The sequence below is a fragment of the Eulemur rufifrons genome, chromosome 8, assembly GCF_041146395.1.
Source record: "Eulemur rufifrons isolate Redbay chromosome 8, OSU_ERuf_1, whole genome shotgun sequence".
Classification (NCBI taxonomy): domain Eukaryota; kingdom Metazoa; phylum Chordata; class Mammalia; order Primates; family Lemuridae; genus Eulemur; species Eulemur rufifrons.
Genome location: NC_090990.1, coordinates 115,748,258 through 115,773,684, shown reverse-complemented (window position 1 = coordinate 115,773,684; position 25,427 = coordinate 115,748,258). Strand labels below are relative to the sequence as shown.

At 38.5% G+C, this 25,427-nt stretch overlaps 1 protein-coding gene across 3 annotated transcripts in view; it reads right to left on the bottom strand.

Moving 5' to 3' along the window:
- The window catches only part of WDR47 (WD repeat domain 47), a 56,189-nt gene extending 31,651 nt beyond the window's left edge, over positions 1-24,538 (bottom strand). For 2 of the 3 annotated variants that reach the window (XM_069479056.1, XM_069479057.1), the window contains exons 1-5: positions 24,287-24,538; positions 13,845-14,011; positions 10,669-10,752; positions 7,175-7,259; positions 3,734-4,536 (exon numbers count right to left, since the gene is read on the bottom strand). In XM_069479056.1, coding sequence (XP_069335157.1) covers positions 3,734-4,536; positions 7,175-7,259; positions 10,669-10,752; positions 13,845-14,002 — 1,130 coding nt within the window. In that variant the 5' untranslated portion in view covers positions 14,003-14,011; positions 24,287-24,538. Of the gene's footprint in view, positions 1-3,733; positions 4,537-7,153; positions 7,260-10,668; positions 10,753-13,844; positions 14,012-24,286 lie in introns of all 3 variants that reach the window. The other variant, XM_069479055.1, reaches the window with a different exon arrangement.
- Between the last annotated feature and the right edge of the window lie 889 nt (positions 24,539-25,427).

The following is a 25,427-nucleotide window of genomic DNA, read 5'->3' as shown; positions in this document are numbered from 1 at the left end:
AAACTCCTGGGCTCAAGTGATCCTCCTGCATCAGCCTCCTGAGTAGCTGGGAATACAGGGGCACGCCACCATGCCTGGCTAATTTTTTCTATTTTTGGTAGAGATGGGGTCTCACTCTTACTCAGACTGGTCTCGAACTCCTTACCTTAAGCGATCCTCCCGCCTCAGCCTCCCAGAGTGCTAGGATTATAGGTGTGAACCACTGTGCCCAGCCTCAATATTTTTAAAGTCTACTAACTGTAAGCTTGAGATCTTATGTCAGGTTGTTCCTAATATTCTTCTAAAACACTAACAATTTCTAATTTTCTTGCTACTCTATTCAAAAATTTTAGTAACTAACTTCATCTGAAGATGATATATCCCAGAGATATTTACTTAGATTACCATGTGAACAACTACAAAAGTAAAATGATCTTTGCCTTCAAGGAATTTGATTATGAGATGGCCTCATAATGGCCTATCCAGGCAGAAATATGTAAGATATATCAAAATACAGGTCTAGGGCTCACGAAAACAGAGCTGGAGAGTCGTCTTCACAAAGGCAGTATTAGGTAGGAGCCTGTACTCGTAAGTACCTAAACATACCTACATGCACACATCTAGAGGAGAAAGTAAAAAGACCTCCGAAGAGTTTTTGGCTACCAGACTGTATATTACTAATGACCATAAGCCCCATTTTATCTCTGTAAAATAGAATTTTTAAGAGTTATTAACTGTTACAGATAGAATAAAATGATCTTCATAAAGTAACATTTCATTTAATTGTGTAATTTATATAGAACTTCCATATGCATTATCTCATTTAATTTGTATAATAATCTGTGAAACAAGCTACACACCCCCCCCACCCCCATTTTATAGAAAGGAAACAGACTCAAAAGACAAGTGATTTTCCTAAAACTGCATAGCTGGAAAATGGAGCTGAAACTTGAATGCAGTCTTCAAACTCCAAATCCAATGCTGGCCCACACTTGAGATACTTCAATTTTGAGATCATTATAAGCTTATATATTTCAACTGATTTTTCTCTCTTTTGAATTTGTTTCTGTTCAAGTTAAAAGATATCCTTACAAAATATCACACTCTCCCTTATAAACCTATCTTTCATGTTTTATCTTCTTATTCACCACAGTGGCTCAATCATTGTATTCCAGTATATAGCACGATGTTAATGCACAGTAAACACTCAAATATTTTTTAAATGGATACTGACTTCAAACAAGTATTACAAGTAGGAATTTCTTCATGTGGCATCTTTAACATAATTTTTCTAACTGAGCTTCCCAATGTTTTTTAATTACACCTAAAATATTTTTTTAAAATAACTGTTCCAAAGTAAATTTTTTTTTTTTTTTGAGATAGTATCTGACTCTCTGTTGCCCAGGCTACAGTGCAGTGATGTGATCATAGCTCACTGCAACCTTGAACTACTGGGCTCAGGTGATCGTCTTGCCTTAGCCTCCTGAGTAGCTGGGACTACAGGTGCACCATTACCACGCCAGGCTAATTTTTAATTTTTTTGTAGAGATGGGGTCTTGCTATGTTGCTCAGGCTGGTCTTCAACTCCTGAGTTCAAGCGATCCTCCCACCTCGGCCTCCCAAAGTGCTGGGATTACAACCGTGAGCCACGAAACCCAGACCAAAGTAAATTTTTTATACTCGATCCACAGCACAGTAGCTCTTTCACAGCATTTCATTAGCAGTCCTTTTGACACACTGTCCTTATCAAGGCCATGAACTCCCAAGGGAAGAAATTTACACTGTGAGCACCAATCACATGCTTGCCACTCTGCAAGGAGCTTTATCTCATTTTGCGAGTCAACACCCTATTTTACAGAGGAGGGTAACTGAAGCTCAGAGAGATTAAGTACCTTTCCCAAGGTCACACAGGTAGTATTAATAAATTGCAGAGCCATTGTTCAGACCCACGTCTGACTTAAAAGACTATGTTCTGTTCATTATTCCACACTGCTTTGCCTCATAAATTTTCTAATTTCAGAGGCATGACAGATATTTTCTGGATTACTGCTATGACTTAGCTAATAACACATGTATTACTTACTTCTTGACATGTCACATTTTACCTCTCTGCTTTTTCTATAATGGGCTAACAACTTATACTTCACTTCTTTCCATCTTTATACAGACATTTCTCAACTTCTACTTTCTTTATTTAGGAAACAGCACATGAACAGTCAGATTTGGCTGGATTTTTATGCATCTTTTCTTTCTATAAAGATAACACTATGATGCATAAGTCCAGACAACATGCTATTCAAATACTGATGAAGAAGCTTCTGTTACCTTACATACATAGAAGAGTATCAGCAGCTCTCCCAAAATTGAAGCCCAGCATCCCAGTGAGAATTTTTCAAAAAATGTTAGTAAGTCTAACAAAAGTTTAAAATAGTCTCTACCCATGCTCAATACTCCCTATTCCTTTTGGATTTAAATAGGATGCTCTTATATGAAATTATATTTATCCATTTTCATCACTAAATATCATCTTTATCTTTCAAAGACGAAGTATGGAGCAACAAAGTACCTTAAGAACTCACCCTATCCTTCAGAAGTCCCTCACTTAGACAATCCACATTAGTGGCCCTTCTTTTTAAAGAAATTTAAAGAAAGTATCACAACTTCTCTGTCTACAATCTCACAGCAATTTGATATAAAATGATTCCCTATATATTTATCCTATATTTCTTATGCCTTAACCAAAGACCTCCACTTGCTCTAATTAGAAACAGAAATTCTGAGTCCAGTGAACCTTCTTTTGCAAAGAATGTTTCCAACTATTCTGTATAATAAGAAAAGGTTTAGTTTTTGTGCTCTTTCATGAAATAAATTTATTGCAGTTAATACTAATACTGCATAGTACCAACTCTGAGTTATAGGAAACCATCCATATGTCTTGATGTATTTACTGGAAAAGCAAGGCAGAAAGTTTCCTAACCCCCAAAATGAACTGCTGATCAGGAAATTATTATTTCATGCTAGGTTTGAAGGAAAAACTTAAGTGGCTTCAATAATTATTTCCTTCATATATATAAAGAATCTATAATGAAAGACAAGTGGAAATCATCAGTCTTATGTATACAATTGTTCATTACATTACTATGTATAGGAGAAAAAAGTATAAACAACCCAGTATTCTACAATAAGGAATTGGTTAAATTTATGATATAGTCATACAATGAAATACTGCACACTTATTAATCATTGAGCTCAAGAAATGTTTAAGAATATGGAAAATCAGGCAGGCACAGTGGCTCACACCTGAAATCCCAGCACTTTGGGAGGCCAAGAGAAGACGATTGCTTGAGGCCAGGAGTTCAAGACCAGCCTGGGTAATATAGCGAGACCCTGTCTCTACAAAAAACCTTCAAAAATTAGCCAGGCATGGTGGCATATGCCTGTAGTTCCAGCTACTCAGGAGGCTGGGACGGGAGGATTACCTGGGCCCAGGAGCTTGAGGCTGCAGTGAGCTATGGTCATGCCACTGCACTCCAGCCTGGGCAACAGAGCAAAACTGTCTCTATTAAAAAAAAATAGTAAGTTCAATAAACACATATTTTCCCTTATTTTAGTTATCAAAATTTTAAAACCCTTTCTAATGTTTTAAGGACTTTCAACTAAAGGAACTTGAACATTAAGAAAGCATACATACACACTACAATGAGATTATCTCAGTTATATGAAGATTCACTAATTTTTAAGAGCAAATACTTACCGCTCAGGGGATTCTTCATAAATACTGTGACATTCTGTATTCTCAAGCATGAGACTTCTACTGAGGTTTTGAACCCCTGGATAATGGAAGTTAGCAAAGGAGTGTGACATTGGAGAAGTTTTGTTTCCAAGGTCTGAAATTCTCTTATCATGACTGGTTAGTCCACAAGTGAGGCCATCTAAAGCAGGATTCAGAGAGCGGGTCATATAGGCATCAGCTGATTGAGGTCTTCTCATTGGAGATGACGGATAGGGAGAAAGTTTGCTGATAAGAGGAGTCAAAAGATCAGCGTATGCAGCTTTTGTAGGTTTCAGAAGTTTGTCAACATGAATATTAAGCATTTTCTGTTCAAAAGCACAAGAGAAGACGGAAGATGGGAGATTCTGAAGCCATGACAATAAACTCAGATCCAAATCATCACAACCATTACCACATAAGAGGTCAATGCCAAGAAGTACTTCACTTTCCGTAATTTCTTCTCCAGTTGCTTTACTCTGACAAAATTCTACACAGCATTCGTAAAGCAGGCCTTTCATTACAAGCTGAAATAAACGATTGTTACTTGCTTTAAAACCAGCCTCACTCAGCTTCCTATCAGCAGGGATGAATTCTGCAACCATGACACAAGCCTCTTCAAAACAGTGAACTCGTGCAGTGCTGGGATTCCAGTCCTTAAATTCGGCATGATTGGTCAGACGAGGCAAAGTCAAAAGCAAACAGAGCTTGCTATAGTCATCTTTAGAAGGACAGTACTCTTCTAGAGCATGTAAACATTGCACAGCTTCTTGCATGGTAAATTCCAGCTATAAGAAAAATACAAATGATCACCATAAAAAGAGATGCTGTGAGATACAAAAACAATAAAAGTACAAGGGATAAATTCTAGTGCCACAAAATACTCATATAATTTGTAGGATATGTTAACAACTTTCAAGTCAGGAACCAAAATGTTTTCGCAACTAAAAAAGAATAAAAATTTGGTTAATTAGCACATTATAATTTTATCTATAAAAATTGTGTTCTAGACCAGCCATGGTGGCTCATGCTTATAATCTTAGCATGCTGGGAGGCCAAGGAGGGAGGATTGCTTGAGCTCAGGAGTTCGAGACCAGCCTGAGTAACAGTGAGACCCCGTTTCAACCAAAAATAGAAAAAATTAGCTGGGCATGGTGGCACACACCTATATTCCCAGATACTCAGGAGGCTCAGGCAAGAGGATTGCTTGAGCCCAAAAGTTTGAGGTTGCAGTGAGCTATGATGACACCACTGCACTCTAACCCAGGTAACAGAGCAAGACTCTGTGTCAAAAAATAAAATAAAAGTGTGCTAGTTCAGGCTTAAGATTATTATTTTTAAATTTTCTGTTCTTTTCTTTCTTTTTTCTCACCGTTGCTCAGGCTGGTCTTGAACTCCTGAGCTCATTCGATCCTCCCACCTTGGCCTTCCAGAGTGCTAGGATTATAGGTGTGAGCCACCGTGCCTGGCCAAATTTTCTTCTTTAAGAGATGGGATCTTGCTGTGTTAGCCAGGCTGGAGCACAGTGGCTATTCACAAGCATGAATATAACACACTACAGCCTCAAACTTATATGCTCTAGCAATCATCCAGCCTCAGCCTCCTAAGCACCTGAGACCACAGGCACATGCCACTGCACCCAGCTCTTAAATATGTAATTTTTAAAGGATAAGAATAATTACGTGTTCTAGAAATGAAAATTAAAGCATGCCAATACTGAACTGTTTTTAAAGCTTGCTATTACTCTAGCTTACCCAAAAAGCAAAAGTCATTCTCTTAGTCCAAACTTGCCTTAGGACAAATTTGTGTGGGGACAGAAAGAAAACCAAGAAAAGAGAACATCTACAGTTGATTTACTACAAAAACAATTCAGAGACAGAACAAAAGGAAGTTTAGCTGAAAGACAAATTATAATAATTTGTGTAATATAATGAATACTGTTTTAGAATCATACTTTTATACATAAGGAATGTTAGAGCTTACCTAGTATAGCCTCCATATCTTACATATGAGAAAAGTTAGAATGCAGATTTAGCCAAAGTAATTCAGTTGATTAGAGACAAAGACAGAATAAAAATTAGGTCTTCTGACTCACATTCCAGTGTTCTTTTCACTTTGAACATCATGATCTGGCAAACACTTCTTTATTATACATGAAAGTCCTCACTGTAATATCCTTTGGTTTGTGACATGGTTTGGATGTTTGTGTTCCCCTAAAATTCATATGTTGAAATCCTAACCCCCAAGGTAATGGTAGAAGAGTGGGACCTTTGTGAGATGATTAGGTCATGAGGGCTCAGCCTTCATGTATGGGATTAGTGCCCTTAAAATAGAGACCCCAGGGAGCTAGCTAGCCTCTTCTACCATATGAGGACATAGCTAGAAGGCACCATCCATGAACCAGAGAGTAAGCGCTCGCTCACCAGACACTAAACCTGCTGGCACCATGATCTTGGAATTACCAGCTTCCAGAACTGTGAGAAATAAATTTCTGTTGTTTATAAGCCACCCAGTTTATATTTTGTTACGGCATCCTGAATGGACTAAGACAGTTTATGTTAGTAAACACTTACTAGAACTTAATAAAAGTTTTCTTGGTTTTGGATGTGACAATATTAATATCGAAACTTTAAAAGAAACTTCTACGCCGGGCGTGGTGGCTCACGCCTGTAATCCTAGCACTCTGGGAGGCCGAGGTGGGCGGATCGTTTGAGCTCAGGAGTTCGAGACCAGCCTGAGCAACAGCGAGACCCCACCTCTACTAAAAATAGAAAGAAATTATATGGACAGCTAAAAATATATATAGAAAAAATTAGCCGGGCATGGTGGTGCATGCCTGTAGTCCCAGCTACTCGGGAGGCTGAGACAGGAGAATCGCTTGAGCTCAGGAGTTTGAGGTTGCTGTGAGCTAGGCTGACGCCACGGCACTCACTCTAGCCTGGGCAACAGAGTGAGACTCTGTCTCAAAAAAAAAAAAAAAAAAAAAAAAACTTCTAATCAAAATGAACTTAATATCATTAAATTTAAATTGTCATGAAGACAAACATTTCAGCAAAAAACTACCTCTAGATCAAAGAAAATACAAAGAAGAGACAAAGAAAAAGGAGGTAAACATAACCAACTCACCGCTGGGATAAGAAAAGAAGCAATGATGAAGAGTTATCAAGTCAAACATCTATTGCTGTCTACCTTAACTTAAACAAGAGAGGAGCACACACTCTTCAACTGGCCAGCTATTCATATATCATCTTGACTTAAATCAGAAGAATAGAAGCACTACAGACTGAAGAAAATACTACATCTGGAAAACAGTGTATCTTGCCCCATCCCAACTTATAAAAACTTTGAAAATTCATGATACTACTCTTTTGTTTTAGTGAACAAAATACTTATGACTGCGCAAACCTTCAGGAATAAAAATCTTACATGCTGGGGCTCATCTTCTGCTGACATTGCATTGTTAACACACAAAGCTTCTAAAAACTTCTGCTTCAGGATAATATAACGAAACCTGTGAAAAGAAAATATAAAACATTAAAATGATTAAAAAGCTGAATGACAGCAATGTCAAAGACTGGAAATGAAACTCAAGTTTCTGAACCAAAATAGGCCAACTCTGTTTTAAAGGACCAATTATTTCTTTTAAAAAAGACTTTTTAAAAAAAATTAATTATCCAATATCTGATGTCAAATGTACTTACAAGTACCTTTGCTTTCAGAAAATTCTTAAAATATTTTACTAAGCTTCTTATCACATTGAGGCCATAATTGAACTAATTTCAGTCATAAGTAACACTGAGGAAGGATTTCTATTTTTAATATTAATTCTAAACAAAAATCCAGTTTTTATGGAAAATATCAAATGTTACATATATGAAATTAAAGTTCTTTGTATTCACGCGTTTTGTTTTCCTGAAATATATCCTGCTTTTATCTTTTTAAAAAAAATTGAATTGACAAATGATAATTATATATTTTTGTGGGGTACAATGTTATGTTTTGATATACGTACACACTGTAAAAAGATTAAATCAAGCTGTTGTTTTCTTTTTAACCATGAGAAAAATCTAATAAAAATGGGGCTAAAAGGGTAGAAGGAAATGAACATTTCTAAAATGTCATAAAAGAACCATATACTTAAAAATTTTTAACACTGATTTTTCAAGGAGGGGCGGGAAGAGAAAAGACTCTACCTAAATGTCTAAGAATCAAAAAAGTTTTGATGTTTTAAGCACTGTAAAGAAAAAGTGTTTCTAAGAGTTAGAAGAAAAAATAATGAGCCTTCAGTCATCCTTTCAGCCACTGTTGTACTAGCAAATGTGTGTCAAATAAAACAAAATCCCTGCCTTCAAGAAGAGGGTCATCTAATAAATTGTATGAAATATTTACAGGGTTCAGCAAGATGTCAAAAGAGTGTGAAACCAATTCTACCAAAGGAGTGGGAAGTAAAAGAAAAGACTTATAAGAACTGACTCTTAGAAGATGACCAGGAGTGTGCCAAGTAAAGGCAGAAGACGGTGAATGGACTAGCATTCTAGATAAATGATGGATGCACAAAAACAAAGAAATATTGGTCAGGCACGGTGGCTCAAGCCTGTAATCCCAGCACTTTCGGAGGCCTAGGTGAGAGGATTGCTTGAGCCTAGCAGTTGGAGATCAGCCCAGGTAACATATTGAGACCATGTTTCTACAAAAAAATTTTTAAAAATTAGATGGACATGGTGGCATGTGCCTGGAGCCCTAGCTAATCAGGAGGCTGAGGTGGGAGGATCACTTGAGCCCAGGAGTTCAAGGTTACAGTGAGCTATGATTGCACCACAGCAGTCCAGCCTGGGTGACAGAGAAACATCCTGTCTCAAAAAAAAAAAAAAGAAGAAGAAATATCAAATATCATGGTATCAATGGTGAATCGAAAACAACATGACATTCAACTTCTGACAATGATGGAGTAACTTGTATCTGCTAATCTTTCCACAGACAACAATAAACTCTAGATAAAATACAAAAAATATATATAACTATTTGGATGCACTGAAGAACACCAAAAGCTGGCACAACTAGAGGGAAGTCAATCCTTGAAAAAAGAGAACGTTAGGGGGCAAGACTCAAGGGTATAAGACTTTCCAGCTGAGGGTCCTCCCCAGTCCACACACTGTAAGCTAGAACTCAAATAGAAAGCTGTGGTTTTACAGGCTTGAATAATCAACAAAGTTTGGTACTGCTAGAACAGCTGAAAAGTGAGAGGGGCATCCAAAAAAGGAGAGACGCAAAATAAAAAATACACCAAAATCTACTGTATAAACTTGTGTGTCCAAATCCTTGGTTATCCTCTAAACTGTAAAGACGCAAGGGAGACTCCAACAGATGAAAAGCTAAAGAACTGAGCAGAGATTTCAGCTAGTGTCCACAAGAGGGCAGACAGAGCTTGCATTTTGAGGCTAACCAAGTTAAAAACTTGCTTGAATAAAAATCAAACCTTTTTTTTTTTTTTTTTTTTTGAGACAGAGTCTCACTTTGTTGCCCAGGCTAGAGTGAGTGCCGTGGCGTCAGCCTAGCTCACAGCAACCTCAAACTCCTGAGCTCAAGGGATCCTCCTGTCTCAGCCTCCCGAGTAGCTGGGATTACAGGCATGTGCCACCATGCCCGGCTAATTTTTTCTATATATATTTTTAGCTGTCCATATAATTTCTTTCTATTTTTAGTAGAGATGGGGTCTCGCTGTTGCTCAGGCTGGTCTCGAACTCCTGAGCTCAAACGATCCGCCCACCTCGGCCTCCCAGAGTGCTAGGATTACAGGCGTGAGCCACCGCGCCCGGCCAAAAATCAAACCTTTTATAGGAAGATAACAGAATGCAGAGCCTCAAGAATGAATCTATGATGTGTAGAATACATTTACAAAATGAATAGATATGTTAAAAAAGGGGGAGGTGACTCAAAGTTAAGAGAAAAGACAATCATTAGAAACTGAGCCCTGATATGACTAGAAGTTCAAATTACCAAATAAGGACTACACTAGTAAATAAGCAGCTACTATCAAGATGGTCAAGGGTGTAAAGGAAAATATAATCATAATGAGTGAACAGATAGGACTATCTCGACAGAAAAATTATAAAAGAAAATTTTGAAATAAAAAAGTACAACATCTGAAATAAAAAACTCACTGTTTATCATCAGATTGCTAATAACAGAAGAAAGGGTCAGTAAACATTAAATCAATAAAAATAATCCAGACTAGACAGAGGAAAACAATGGTTAAAAAAAACACAAAACAAAAAATAAAAACAAATAAAAATAAACAAAGTCTCAGTCCTGTGGGACAAAATCAATTTGTCTAACATTGTGTCCCAGGAGGAAAAGTGAAATGGGTAGAAAAAATTTTAAAAAATAAAGGCCAAAAACTTCCCAAATTTGATTTAAAAAAAAAAAAAGAAACACCCCATAAACTTACAAATCCAAATGGCTCAGCAAATCTCAAGCAGGAAAAATACAAAAAACCACATTTAAGCAAATCATAATCAAACTGCTTAAAACCAATGATAAAGAGAAAATCTTGAAGGTAGCCAGGGAAGAAAAAAAGAGAATAAGGCTACAAGTGACAGCTGACTGTTTATCAGAAACAACAAGGCCAGGACACAGTGGAACAATATCTTCAAAGTCTTCATACTATTATTAAGAAACAGCTCTTGTGACCTTTTGCTGATTAAGTAGGACATTGATGATTAAGTAGGTTTGAATATAAGACTTTCAAATAATTGAAGTACATGCAACCTGTCCTTCAGAAGTCCTCCAGCTCAATCAGATTGAGTGTACTGTTTTCTAGGAAAAGCTAAGAGTCTTGTTTTAAATATTTTGTTTATTGTTTTGCTTTGCTAAGCTCCTACCAATGAAAAGACACTAAAAACTTCACATAAAAATCTTACCTTTTTTTGTCAAATTTTTCCATACATTCTAGAGGCTGAATGAACTGAAGAACTTCATCCCATTGACCATCAAGGATTAGCTGTCTAAATAAAGAAAAACCCAGCATGTTACCAAATTCAGGTTACACTAATTAAAAACAGAATAGATGACAAAATAACATTAAAACTTCACAAATCACATGAGATTAACATTTTATTTGGTTCCTCAAAACTAAAACAAAAATTTTCACAACTTATTTATAACAACATATTCTATACGAGAAAAATCTGCGAATCTACAACCACTCCTCACACTAATGTATATGTGGTTTTTGACCTACATAAAAACATTGAACTAAGCCTAAAAGTTCCTTTATTTCCCTATTCATCTTACAGTTTTAAAGCTATTATGTATTATTTAAGAACGTGTGTGTGTGTGTGTGTGTGTGTGTTCTATTTTCATTAAATCAACTGAGGGTGATTTTGCACCACCAACCCCTGGGACACTTGGCAATATCTAGAGACATTTTGGGTTGTTGCAAGTAAGGGTACTACTCATATCTAGTGCGTAGAGGTCAGAGATGCTGCTAAACATCCTACAATGCAGAGGACAATCCTCCACAACAAAGAATTATCTGGCCCAATGTTAATACAGGGCCAAGGTTGAGAAACTCTGCTCTAAATTGTAAATTTTACAGCTTTGAGAAATTTGGTACTAAAGTTTATACCCTGAGAATGAAAACAGCAAGGAATAAGAACAAGTTTCATCACACTTTAAGTAGTCTATGGGAATTTCCAAAAGTTGCAAAGCATTCTTATCTCTTTTCTTTCACAATGGCAATTCCTCTATTTTTGGATTTTTTAGGACAGCAAAATTTTAAAAGGGAGGAATGGGCAGGAGGACCTACAAAGGATTACCAATTTTTTATTTGGCCAAGAAGGAATACTAATAAAATCAATCACAATATGTATGATAATCACTTATGATTATGATCATAATCAAGGACATTTTAATATTTAAAAAGTAGAAAAGACACAATTTTAAAGTCCAGCTCATTTAGTTTAATGAAAAAGTTACTATTCTTTTTTACATTTGAGACAGGGTCTTGCTGTGTCGCTCCAGTTAGAGTGCAGTGGTGTCATCATAGCTCACTGCAACCTCAAACTCCTGAGCTCAAGCAATCCTCCTGCCTCAGCCTCCCAACTAGCTGGGACTACAGGCATGCGCCACCACGCCCGGCTAATTTTTCTATTTTTTGTAAAGACAGGGTCTCGCTCTTGCTCCTGAGCTCAAGCGATCCTCCCGCCTCGGCCTCCCAGAATGCTAGGATTACAGGCGTGAGCCACCGCGCCCGGCCTAAAAAATGTACTATTCCATAATTCTTTGCACTTCACCTCAGACCAGTAAAACTTCATCACAGAATAACAGGCTCCTGGAAGGTACTTGGGAGCCACTGCTAAATACCAGAAGTAGCAATGCTTGAAAGACAGGGCCAAAAGAATACTGCCTCAGTACTGGTTCCTATCTATACCATTGACTAACCTCCCTGGAACTGGATGACATTCATAACACAAAACACAGGGAAATGCAACAAGTTTAAATAAATTCCTCTAATATAATAAATCTTTGGTTTTGGGGGTTTTCTTTTAAGTTCCTTTTTTGTGAGTTAGGAACACTTCATTTCTTAAAGCTTTCCAAGTCACAAAACGCCACTTGTCCAAGAATCTGTACTCCTTGTCAAGGATATTTGGTATCATATAAAAATAGAATACATTTCTGCCTTTAAATTTGGGATTTTCTGTTTCCATCCAATTCAAGCTAAGATATATTTAGCTTTCCATTTTGGCAAACATTAATTCCCTTTGCCTTGCAATTCCACCTCTAAGAATCTTGTCCTAAGGAAATATCCAAGATACAGAAAAAGACTCATGTATAAAAGATGCTCTGTAGAGCAATTATTTAAGAAAAATTGGAACCAATTGTCTAAAAATAGGGGAACCATTAGGAAATCAAGTAAACTGAAAATTTTAAAGTATAGGAGGTCTGTCCAGAAAGTATCCAGCCATGTAATATGAAAAATAGAGACATTTATTGAAGAAGATATAAGATACAAAAAACATTGTACATAGGACAAGGATGCCTCAGTTGCCTTCAAAGTAAGCACCTTGGGACTTCACACAGTTCTCCCAGTGTCTCTTAACCTAACCTATACACACTCTCAGGTGTTCTGCTTGTTGCAGGCCTTCCAGAACATGGATCACTTTCAACAGATTCTCGACCATCTTTTTTTTTTTTTCCTTTTTCTTTCTTTTCTTTTATGGCTTGTTGGATCTTGACCATCTTTGAAGCATTTATACCATACTTTTATTTGCGCTTCACTCATTGCATCATCCCTGAAAGCCTTCTGAATCATCTGAATAGTTTCTGTGGAGGAATGTTCAAGCTTAACACAAAATTTGATGCAGATTCGTTGCTCTACTCGATCAGTCATTTTGAATGCGATAGCCACACAGTACACATGCTCACTCAATGGCATCTAGCGCCCCACTGACTAGCAGTACACTGAAGGCTTCATTGTTCACACATGCGCATTACAGTCCACTCCCTTGGCTGCCAGGTTACATCCATGTTGCACAAACCATTCTCATTATATTAACAATGGCTGGATACTTTCTGGAGAGACCTTGTATATTTGTAATCCCACAGAGAATCCTTGTGTTATTAATGGATAAAACAAGATTCTAAATTATACATACAACAGAATTGCTGTTATTTTTTAATATGTACAGAAATTATCAGTAGTGTGTCTCGGTGGTGACATGATTTTTGTTTTATTTTTCTGTTTTCTATCATTAATATATTTTATTTCTATGGCCAAAAAATAGTACTTTAGAAATATTTTCTTTATCCTCCCAGAGTCTCTGATTTCTTAGTCAAATATTTTTTATGATGCTGCCACAATCACAATGGAGTTGTGACTCTTGTTTTGTTAATAGACCTCTGGATCTTACTACTGAAAACATTCTACAGAAAACATTATTTTGTAAATGTCCCATTATAAAAACAAACATTTCTAAAAATTACACTTAGCCTTTTCATGGCTATAGAGTTCTAGCTGTACTATATATATTGCCTTATTAATACTTTACTTTTCTTTAAAGGAGCTACAAACTTCACAGTATTAATGAAATCATACCTCAGGAAAAGCATATCATCTGAAAATAGGCCATTTATGACTCCACTTTCCTTCTCAAGGGCCAACATACTAATATGAAGCTTCTTTGAATTCAGGAAGTCCAAAATGAGCTTAATGATTTCAACCTCTTTTACATTCACTGTTTCTTCAGCCGTCATATTGATAGCCTAAATATGAAACAGAACCACCAAAAAGTTAGTCCTATTGTTTTATGTTTAACTGCCTGGAAACTACACATAACAGGTTTTCTTGAGAATTTTCAGTATAGATATTTTGAAGTGAAAGTAATTTAATATTTATCAAAATCAAGTCATTCTTTAATGTATGATTTTTTTTAATAAAGTCCTTACCTTTGAGAGATATACACTGGAATAGTTACAGATTAAATGATATAAAGTCTGAGATTTGTTTCAAAATAATATAAAAAGAGGGGAGTGGAAGAGATAAAGATGAAACAAGAACAATCACGACCTAGCACTCTGGGAGGCTGAGGTGGGAGGATTGCTCGAGCTCAGGAGTTCAAGACCAGCCTGAGCAAGTGAAAAACCCCATCTCTACCAAAAAAAACAGAAAAAATTAGTTGGGTGTGGTGGTGTTCGCCTGTAGTCCCAGCTACTCGAGAGGCTGAGGCAGGAGGATCGCTTGAGCCCAGGCAGATGCCACGGCACTCTAGCCCAGGCCACAGAGTAAGATTCTGTCTCAAAAAAAAAAAGGAAAAAATCTAAATGTCTCAATATTTCCAAATTAAATGGCAGATTTTTTTTAAAAATCACAAAAACACAACTATGGGGTTTCCTTTAAGAAGTAAATTTCCCTTATATCCAATATCTGGACTATGTGAAGTAAAGAAGTAACAATTTATTTTAAAATAAGGATATTTGTCTTGTTGGTATAATTCAGTTCTTGAAACATTCTAAAAAAAGAAATGAAAAACAAGGATATCTGGAAACCAGTTAGAAAGTAGTTAGTATTTTAGTCCTTAGATACAAGTAACATTTACTGAAAATAAATTTCAAATGGGTCTCTATGTGGACTCCTACTTATTATTATCTTAGTGAAACAAGATTAGAAGAATATATCAGAGGGCAAGAAATAAAATTATCTTTAGAAATCTAAGATTAAAGGTAAAATGTTAACAACAGATAAGAGGCACAGTGGCTCATGCCTGTAATCCCAGCACTTTGGGAGGCCAAGGCAGGAGGATCACTTGAGGCCAGGAGTTCAAAAGAGCCTGGGCAACATAGCAAGACCCTGTCTCTACAAAAAAATTTTAAAATTAGCTGGTGTGATGGCATGCACCTGTAGTCCTAGCTATTCAGGAGGCTGAGGCAGGAGGATCCCTTGAGGCTAGGGGTTCAATTGCACCACTGCACTCTAGCCTGGGAGACAGTGAGATGAAAGAAAGAAAGAAAAAGAAAAGGAAGTGAAGTGAAGAGAAGAGAGAAGAGAAGAAGGGAAGGGGAGAGGAGGGGAGGGGGCAGTGGAGAGGAGGAGAGGAGAGGAAAGGGAAAAAAGAAAGAAAGAAAAAGAAAGGTAATAAAAATATTCTTACTCTATATTTTCATACATAGATATGGAAAAAGTTTCATGAAAAAAAATCATGGTAGCTTTCTAACCAAATATAAATAGATATGATTTAAATGTTCTTTTGCAATGAGGTTATTTACTTAAAACACAGATTAGGAAGGAAGAAAAATACACGAGGCTAAGAATAATTATAAGCATAAGAGTAAAAAGAATTAGGGCACAGTCATTATAAATTTTTTTCTTTTTTTAATCCTGAAATTTTAGAAGCCATTATAAATGTTATAGTCATGAAAGAAGTGCTTAAGAAAGGTTCTATTAATCTCCAAGTCCATCCCACACAATAAAAACTGCTCTCTTTAATCTTCCAAGCATTACAGAGTGCCTAACACCGAACAATCGAAGTTTACAGGCAAAAATGCAGACAAGAAAATGAAGTGCTATAAAGCTTTCTAATAAAATATCAAACTGCAACATAGGACTACTGCACCTTTTCCTTTTTAAACAATATGAAAAACTGAGTGTGGTGGCTCATGCCTGTAATCCTAGCACTTTGGGAGGTGGGAGGATCACTTGAGGCCAGGAGTTCCAGACCAGCCTGGGCAAGACCTCGTCTCTACAAAAAATAGAAAAATTAGCAGGGTGTGGTGGCACAAGCCTGTTGTCCCAGCTACTCTGGAAGCTGAGGCAGGAGGATCACTTGAGCCTGGGAGTTGGAGGTTGTAGCGAGCTGTGATCATGCCACTGCACACCAGTCTCGGCAATACAGTGAGACTCTGTCTCAAAAAATAAATGAATGAATGAAAGAAAAGAAGAAATGTGAAAAAAAATTTGCTAGCTGTATTTTTAATAATATGGCACTCCAGAAATTTATGTTGCTGCTAGCTCATTTAATTTTAAATGTCTGGTCCTTTGGGAATATACAGTTGATGTTGCAAGTCACTTAACCACTATGGGCCTCAATTTCTTCACACATAAAGTAAGAGGGTTAGTTTGTCTCATTTCTATGATTTCCCTTCAAGTTATATAATTTGCTTTAACTCACATTTCAATAACAGGAAATATATATTTTGTGAGGGTGGGAAATATCAAGTGTGTGATAGTCAGAAGTCTCTAATTTATAAGGTCAGTTTAATAAGAGGAAAGAAAATAGACTTGTTTTAGATCATTTAAACAAACAAAAGAAAAACCTTTCTAACTGCAAAGCTGTCATGTCTGCTAATCACCTGACATGTGTAACATGGATGCAGCATGTGCTCCTTCTTACAGTTGACAGCTGTTCTCTATTCATCAATTATTTTAATTTACCTTCTGGAACTGTTAATGATTTTTGGCCTGAAGAAATAAATTATGTTTAAAGCAGGTGCACCTTTATATAACTATAAAAAGAAAAGAATTCGATTAATGTCAACTATATGTTGTATATGTGCATAAAGTATCTCTGGAAAAAAACAGAAGAAATTAGTAATAATGGTTGTGTCCATCTAGAAGGAAAACTAGATAATTAAAAAATAAGAATAGGAAGACAACTTTTCACTCTATACTCTTTGAATTTTGTACCATGTACAAATATTACCTATTCAAAAAATTAAAAAATAATAAAACATAAGTAATTTCCAATTGTAAATTATAAGGAATGAGTAAACTAATGTATGTAATGAATGTATGTATTTCAAAAGGATTGATATTTTTTCCTGTAACCAAAGACCTCTTCTCAGATCTGATTTAAATATTATTTAAATTCTTCTTTATGAGATTAAAGTATTTGTCTTCTTTCCATATTCAAACCCACAAATATCTTTCAAACAAGTATGTTATAATTTCTGAAGTACTAAAATTTCATAAGATAAAAATGATTTTTTGACTCAGACTGCTCAATTAAGTCACATAACCCAGAAAAGGTAACTTTTAGCATCAACTCTGACACTAAAAATGTAAAATGTAAATCTTCCATTCAACAGAACCTGCCCACAAAGTTAAGACAAGGGACAAACATAGGACTAAATACAACAAAAAGTTAAATGGTTATCATCTAGAATATTTAAATAGCATCTTCAAATCAATACCCTCAAAAAAATTACAGTTGAAAAATGAGCAAAGAATACAGACAATTCACCAAATTACAAATAACCAATAAATGCACAAAAAGATGTTCAACCTCAATAGTAGTTTTATAACAAAGTACCAACATGCTCCCTTCAGCAGCACTTATACTAAAACAAGGTACCATTTACAGCCTGCTATTTTTACAAAAATTAAAAAGATCTGGTAGTATCTAGTGTCGGCAAGAATGTGGGTAAATGCCCTTTCATATACTGTCATTAATAATATAAAGTAGAACAGACTTTTTGAGACAGAATTTGACAGCATGAAATTTTTACCTATGAAAATTTTAAATGTATATGCTCTTTAACTCACCATTTCCAATTCTACTTGGAGGAACCTAGCCTGCAAAAATACTTGCAAATGTACACAAAGATACACATACCAAGATGTTCCTTGAAGATTTGCTTTTCACAGAGAAAAACTAGAAATAAACTGAACTCCCACCAATAGCAGAATTGTTAAATAAATTATGGTAAATTCATACCGTAGAATACTAATGCACTGATGTAGCTCTATGCATCCTAAAATGGAAAAGTGCATCACAGAATAATGTATTAATAACTATCAATAGGCTGGGCGCGGTGGCTCACGCCTGTAATCCTAGCACTTTGGGAGGCTGAGTCAGGAGGATCGCTCAAGGTCAGGAGTTCGAGACCAGCCTGAGCAAGAGCGAGACCCCGTCTCTACTAAAAAAAAAAAATAGAAACAAATTATCTGGACAGCTAAAAATATATAGAGAAAAAAATAAGCCGGGCATGGTGGCACATGCCTGTGGTCCCAGCTACTCGGGAGGCTGAGGCAGAAGGATCGCTTGAGCCCAGGAGTTTGAGGTTGCTGTGAGCTACGCTGATGCCATGACACTCTAGCCCAGGCAACAGAGCAAGACTCTGTCCAAAAAAAATAAAAATAAATAAAAATAACTATCAATAAATATTTGTTGAATGAACGAATGTAAATATGCCCATTTATTTAAAAAAAAGGGAGAACATGATACCTTTGTGTCTAAATAAATACACCAAAAAAGATCTGGAAGGATGCATAACAACTGTTCAGTGTGGTTACCTCTGAAGAAAGGAATCGGACTGTAATGGAGGGTAGGATCTAGGAGGGGAAACGGAGAGATTTTTACTCTTTACAGTTTATATTATCTGAATAGTTGACAACCAGTATATATTCATGCACTACTTGTATGTTAATACATGCATTTCTAATATGTCTTTTTTTTTTTTTTTTTTTGAGACAGAGTCTCACTCTGTTGCCCAGGCTAGAGTGCCATGGTGTCAGCCTAGCTCACAGCAACCTCAAACTCCCGGGCTCAAGCGATCCTCCTGCCTCAGTCTCCTGAGTAGCTGGGACTACAGGCATTCGCCACCATGCCTGGCTAATTTTTTCTATATATATTTTTAGCTGTCCAGATAATTTCTTTCTATTTTTAGTAGAGACGGGGTCTCACTCTTGCTCAGGCTGGTCTTGAACTCCTGACCTCGAGCAATCCTCCCGCCTTGGCCTCCTAGAGTGCTAGGATTACAGGCGTGAGCCATGCATTTCTAATATGGATACAATTATTTTATTTAGTTTTTAAGAGATAGGGTCTTGCTATGCGCCCCAAGCTGGAGTGCAGTGGCTATTCATAGGGGGGATCCTAGTACACTATAACCTCGAAGTCCTGGGTTCAAGTGATTCTTTCGCCTCTTCCTCCTGAGTAGCTAGGACTACAAGCAGGTACCACCACCCTGGCTCAATTTTTAATTTTAAAGAGAAAAAATCTATGAAAGTGAAAACAAATTAAATAATTATATCTCAAAGGTTCTAATATGTATGAAGGTACCAACCAGAGTAGAATCTCAAAAACAGGATTAATTGCTATGTTTATAATGCAAAACTATCACGTACTATTCTAGGATCTTACGTACATTGTTTAATTGATTCTTACAAAAACCACTCCTCACAAAACATAGCTTCCAGATCCCCTACCATTCTGGTCATCCTCCTCTGAATATTTGTTAATCTTTCTCTCAAAGCACCCAAAATAGAATACAACACACCAGGTATGGTCTGGTCAGCAACTGTACATAGTGAAATCAACACATCCCATAATATGGGCTCTTTACAATGAACACATCTAAAGTTGCTTTATATCATGTTTGTGAAATGCTGTTTTCGCATATCCCAAAATTTCACCAAAAATGGACGTGAAGGCTCTAATTTTAGCTCAGTTCTATAAAATTTTCTCATATTTTATATGAGGTTCCATTCTCTTTTTCAACACATCAAGAAGAGTCACAAAACATGGTACTTAGCCATAGAAAAAAATATTATTTGAATTAAATATGTCAAGTATAAACAGTATAAATTTTTTAATTTTTTAAAATATTTTTTGTAGAGACTGGGTCTATGTTGCCCAGGTTGGTCTTGAACTCCTGGCCTCAAGCAATCCTACCTCAGCCTCCCAAATGCTGGTATTACAGGTGTGAGCCACCGAACCTGGCCAATAGTATAAAAATTTTATGTTCTTTTTCATGCAGTACTATTTCTCTATACAACTGGATGTTGACTTGTAAAATAAGAAAAAGCTACTAGCAGGTGTCAAGCATGTGACCAGTACTCAACAAATGTAAATTTCCTCCCTTCAGAGCTCATTGCTTTGGTAAGGACAATGTGTCAAAAGGACTGCTAATTAAATGCTGTGCAAGAGCTATTGTGCGGTGGATGAAGTATGAAAATTTTCTTCAGAATAAGTTTACTTATTTTTAAAAAATATTTTAGGTATAATTTAAAAAATATCGGGAAGCTCAATTAGATCAATTATGTTAAAGATGCCACAGGAAGAGACTCCTACTTGTGGTAATACTTGCTTGAAGCCATTTTAAAAACATTTGAGTGTTTACTATGTGCTAAAGACATGCTATATACCGGGATATGACGATTAAGCTACTATGGTGAACAAAAGGATAAAACACGAAAGAAAGGTTTTAAGGAAGTGTGTGGTATTTTGTAAGGATTATTTTTTCACTTGAACAGAAACAAACTCCAACATGGAGAAAAATTAGTTGAAATATGTAACCTTTGGCAATTCAATGTAGTGGTCTCAAAATTGAAAGTATCTCAGGCATGGGCTAGCACTGGATTTGGAGCCTGAAGACCTGGGTTCAAGTATCCTGTGTGAAAAAATATATACATAAAATATAAAGCAAAGAGTACCATAAGAGAATTATAAATAAAATGCCAGCTGGGCACAGTGGCTCACGCCTGTATTCCTAGAACTCCAGGAGGCCGAGGCAGGTGGATTGTCTGAGCTCAGGAGTTCGAGACCAGCCTGAGCAAGAGCGAGATCCGTCTCTACTAAAAGAAAAATACAAAGAAGTTAGCTGGAAAACTAAAAATATATAGAAAAAATTAGCCAGGCATGGTGGCGCATGCCTATAGTCCCAGCTACTCGGGATGCGGAGGCAGAGGGATTGCTTGAGCCCAGGAGTTTGAGGTTGCTGTGAGCTAGGCTAACGCCACAGCACTCTAGCCCGGGCCACAGAGTGAGACTCTGTCTCAAAAAAATAAAAATAAATAAATAAATAAATAAAATGCCATGGAAGTTCAGGGAGTTTAAATGAAGTTTCCTGCTAAGAATGGGTTTAAAGGGTTATTAATATTCTAATATGCAGAAAGCGGAAGGGAAAAGGTACTAACATTTATTGTGCATCTACAGTGTGTCAGGCCCTATGCTAAATACTTCCATACATTATCCATGTAATACTTACAACTCCATGATCTTCATTTTAGAGATTATTACACTAATGTTCAGAGACATTAAATATTTGCCTAAGGTCACAGAGAAAATAAGTACAGAGCCAAGAATGAGACAACCAAGTCTGACTAAAATTCTGTGACCTTTCCAATACAACATTTTTGACTTTTACAGGAGTAGAAACAAGAGAGGATAATTAGGACTCAAATAATCTTGAGCCTAATATCAGTCAAAGTTTTAGACACTAGAATTCATCTTCTTTCCTGTGCTATGTAGTGATTTGCCATTTATTAGCTGAGTAAGTCTACAGCAATGGTTCCTAAACTTTTTCACTTAAGGGAAAAAGAAACTAAACACATCTTGAGGGAGCCCTTAAGCATGAAATTTCTTTTGAAGTCTTTGAATTTTGCCTTAAAAATTAGTGTGAATATTGCCTTCTCCATATGTTTTAATGTAAAAAAAAATTTGGAGACAGGGTTTTGCTTTATTGCCCAGGCTAGAGTGCAGTGGCGTAATCATAGCTCACAGCGACCGCATATTCCAGAGCTCAAGATCCTCCTGTCTCAGCCTCCCGAGTAGCTGGGACTACAGGTGCCAGCCACCACACCCAGCTAATTTTTCTATTTTTTGTAGAGACAAGGTCTCACTATGTTGCTCAGGCTGATCTCAAACTCCTGTCCTCTAGCCATCCTCCCACCTCGGCCTCCCAAAATGCTGGGATCACAGGCGTGAGCTACCATGCGCAGCCAACAATATTTTTCACCCAAGTCTTCAAGTGAAATTGATGACAATTCCATAAATGTGTTCCATCTTATGTGACCACAGTTTTATCTCATGGCACACTGTAACATATCTATAACAGTGCAAATTCTGTAATTTGAAAATCATAGGTCAGAGAGGATAAGTAAGCTATTTTTCCTTAGTCAAGAGCCAATGATCCATACTGAGGATTATTAAGCAGCAAACATAACTCAAGTGAGATTTATTTTCTATGAGAACGTCCTACTGAAAGCAAGAAAGCAATCCTGACCCACATATAGGAAGGAAACACCCCTTTCTCCATGTCACCACATTAATAAATAACTTCAGCCAAGGAGTAGGGATGCACCTCAAGGAGTAGGGATGCACCTTTAAGACCACTGTAAGAAATAAGGTCTTAGTCCCAGAAATGCTAAATAGACTATGCAGAAATTTTTAATTATCTTTGACAATGCTCCACTCTATTAAAAGGTAATCAATAGATGTCTTAAATTTTTTTCCAAAGTGCTTTTCAAATGCATTATTTGATTCAACTTCAGAGTCCATTCCCACACAAAAACAATAGCAGACATTATCCCCATTTTACAGAATGCAGAATCAGAATCAAGGATAGAGTAAGTATCTCTTCCAAGAATGTAATCAGTAGCCAAGGGAATCTTAAATCCAGGTATTCTGATTTCCAGCTTACTGATCTACTAAAGAAAACTGCATATATTTTCATAAAGTGTTTCTCAAACTGCAGCATATATTAAGCATATCACATGCTGTCCACTCAGTAACTGATAAACTCAATTTCACAAACAGAAAAAGAGGCTGAACATGATTATGTAACTAGGAACATGGAACAGTACCTCTATTCTCTTATGATACATTCCTACAAGTACTGGTTTTTATGACAAGGGAGAAAAGAACCACCAAGTAGGGGGGTGGGAGATAAACACAGGTTAAAAATCTCAGGAAAAAATTTACATATTCATAATGGCATCTAAATTCAAGTGTTTTGTGTTTTTGGTTTTTTACCTAACAATATACTGTTATGGCTTGCCTACTTGTCTTTTCCATCACTGTATAGTACTTTTTTTTCCCTGTTGGAAGCAATCTACCCTCCCCCCAAAATCTAAGGTAAAATTATTCATTACATCTTCCTAAATGAGACCGCGAGAATGTGCCATATAAAGGAAAATGGGCTGTTATGCGTTTCTCCTTTCCAGCAAAATGTAAATGCAACATATGCCAACCCTGGAGACAAAAAAATATATATATTCTACTTGAATTTTTCCTGTAAATCATTTTTTACAGTATTTTTAAAACCTACGTGTTAATTTTCTTGTCATTAACTTTTTGAAGCATTCTAGTAAGTCTACAACAAAGAGAGGGAAATAAGTATTAGGATCACAACCTATGAATCTGGGTGGAACAAAGACTTCTCCTTCCATTATGCAGAGGGAACCAAGTTGCCAAAAACAGTCCCCTCAGTCACCACGCGTGGTTACTAACTGTACGTCTGGGTACAGAGAAGAAAAAAATCCTCGGTCAAATGCCGCCCCTGCCTACCGTCGCCCCCGCCTCTTTTGCCCAAGGCCTCGCCCCAGAGCTACAGTCCCAATCTTTTTCTTCCCAATAAAGGGAAGCGGCGTAACCCTGAGTTCTATAACCTCTCGTTCTTCTACGCAGGCGTCCCTCGGCACAACCCCGGTTCGAAATCCAGTCGCAGCCCCTCTCTCTGACCCCACCCAGACCCTCAAAGGGCTCCCACTGACCATTGACGTAAGAAAGGCCAAACTCAGCCCCCACGGGGAGCGCTCGGCTCCCAGCCCCGCCACTCCCCCACCTCCGCCCGGCCAAGGCGTGCCCAGAAGGGGACGCAAGCGCGCCCCTCGGTGCTGGCACCGGCTCCGCCGAGGGGCGAGGAAGGATCGGCGCAGTCAGCCCCACTCCTGCCTCTCGGCAGCGGCGAGGTGGGCACGAACCTTGCGCTCGCTTTCTGCTCAGTGCCAGGACGAGGGGTGTCGCCCTGCCCGAGAACCCGCCTGGTAGTGAGGGAAAGGTGTGGTCCAGGAGCAGCGGCCTCGAATGCGAGCCCGGCAGTCCGCAGGTCCTCATCCGGAGGTGCCGGAGCCTCACCCACGACCCCCGTGCCCTCTCAGTCAGCACCCAAGCCTACTCAAGAGCCTTTCCCGGGACTGCAAACGCCGCCCTCGGCGCCGCGGGGTTGGAGCCTCGTCAGGTGGAGACCGGAGGCGATGGGTGACCATGGCAACCCGAGGTGTGCAGCGGCCCGACCCCGCCTCCGCCTTCCGGAGTCACTCACCTGAGGGCTCAGGACGAGCCCGGAGAAGCAGCGGAAGAGAACGCAGCTGGGAGGCCGGCGGCCGGGGCCCCGAAGCGGCCGGCTCTGGACTGGGGCGGGAGCGGGAGCGGGAGCGCGAGGGCGGCGGTCTGGGTTTCGCGTCGGCCCTCCCTCCTGCCGCCCGCGCGTCAATCCATCAGTTCGTCACTCCGTCCTTCTCGCATCCGCCCCTCCCGGGCCGGCGACCGCTCAGCTCAGCCTCTAGCAGACTGCGGTTGTCAAGTGCTGCTGGAGCAGAGCTCCAACCACGAGGGGCAGCCAATCGCCGCGCTTCCCCAAGGCGCCTCAGGACCCCGCCGTGCGGGGCGGCCAGGCAGGTGCCTGCGCCGAAGGGAGAGTCGGCGGGGCGGGGCGGGGCGCGGCGGGGCGGGGCGCGGCGGGGCGGGGCCCGGGGGTGGGGCGGCCCACAGCCGGGGCGGGGGCCGGCCAGGAGGGGACAGGCTGGGCCAGCTCTCCCGGGGCCAGCGGGACCAGAGGGAAAGGCGGACGCTGCAATTGCGTAAGGGCCTCGTAAGCCAGGACGTAGACCCATAGTTGACCGGTGACCCCGTGTCCCAAAATAGTGTGGACAGGGTTGTCGCCTCCAAAAACAGAAGTTGTCGGCGCATTAGGATTGACTCTTAATACTCGCCTCCGATAACTTGTTAATAAGGACCAATGAGATAAATCTTGCCTCATCCCGCTTTTCCAGGTCCCTGAAAACTCCAGTAGTTTATTTTTCCCCTTCCCTCTTTCTTGTTTTGTAAACCTGATTTGCCTTGAAGCATTTTTCAGTCATTTAACCTTTAACTTGTTCACGGTGTTTCTCTACCCCTTTTTGGTTGTAAGCCCTTTATTCCCACACCATAGGTACAATAGTATTCCGCAAATACACGTGATGCTCCACAGAGCTGAATTAAGCATTCAAAGAGTTTAACTATATGGAGCTAAGAAAGAATATAGTTACACAGACCTGTAAGTAAGAACCTCTTCCTCACAAAGGCTAAAGGCCAGAGTGAGCTGGATCTCCCAAAAGGGGAAAACGGGGTAAAAGAGACTGGTAAAGACAATAAACATCAAAAACATTGCTGGGACTCCCATGTTTATTGTAGCATTGTTCACA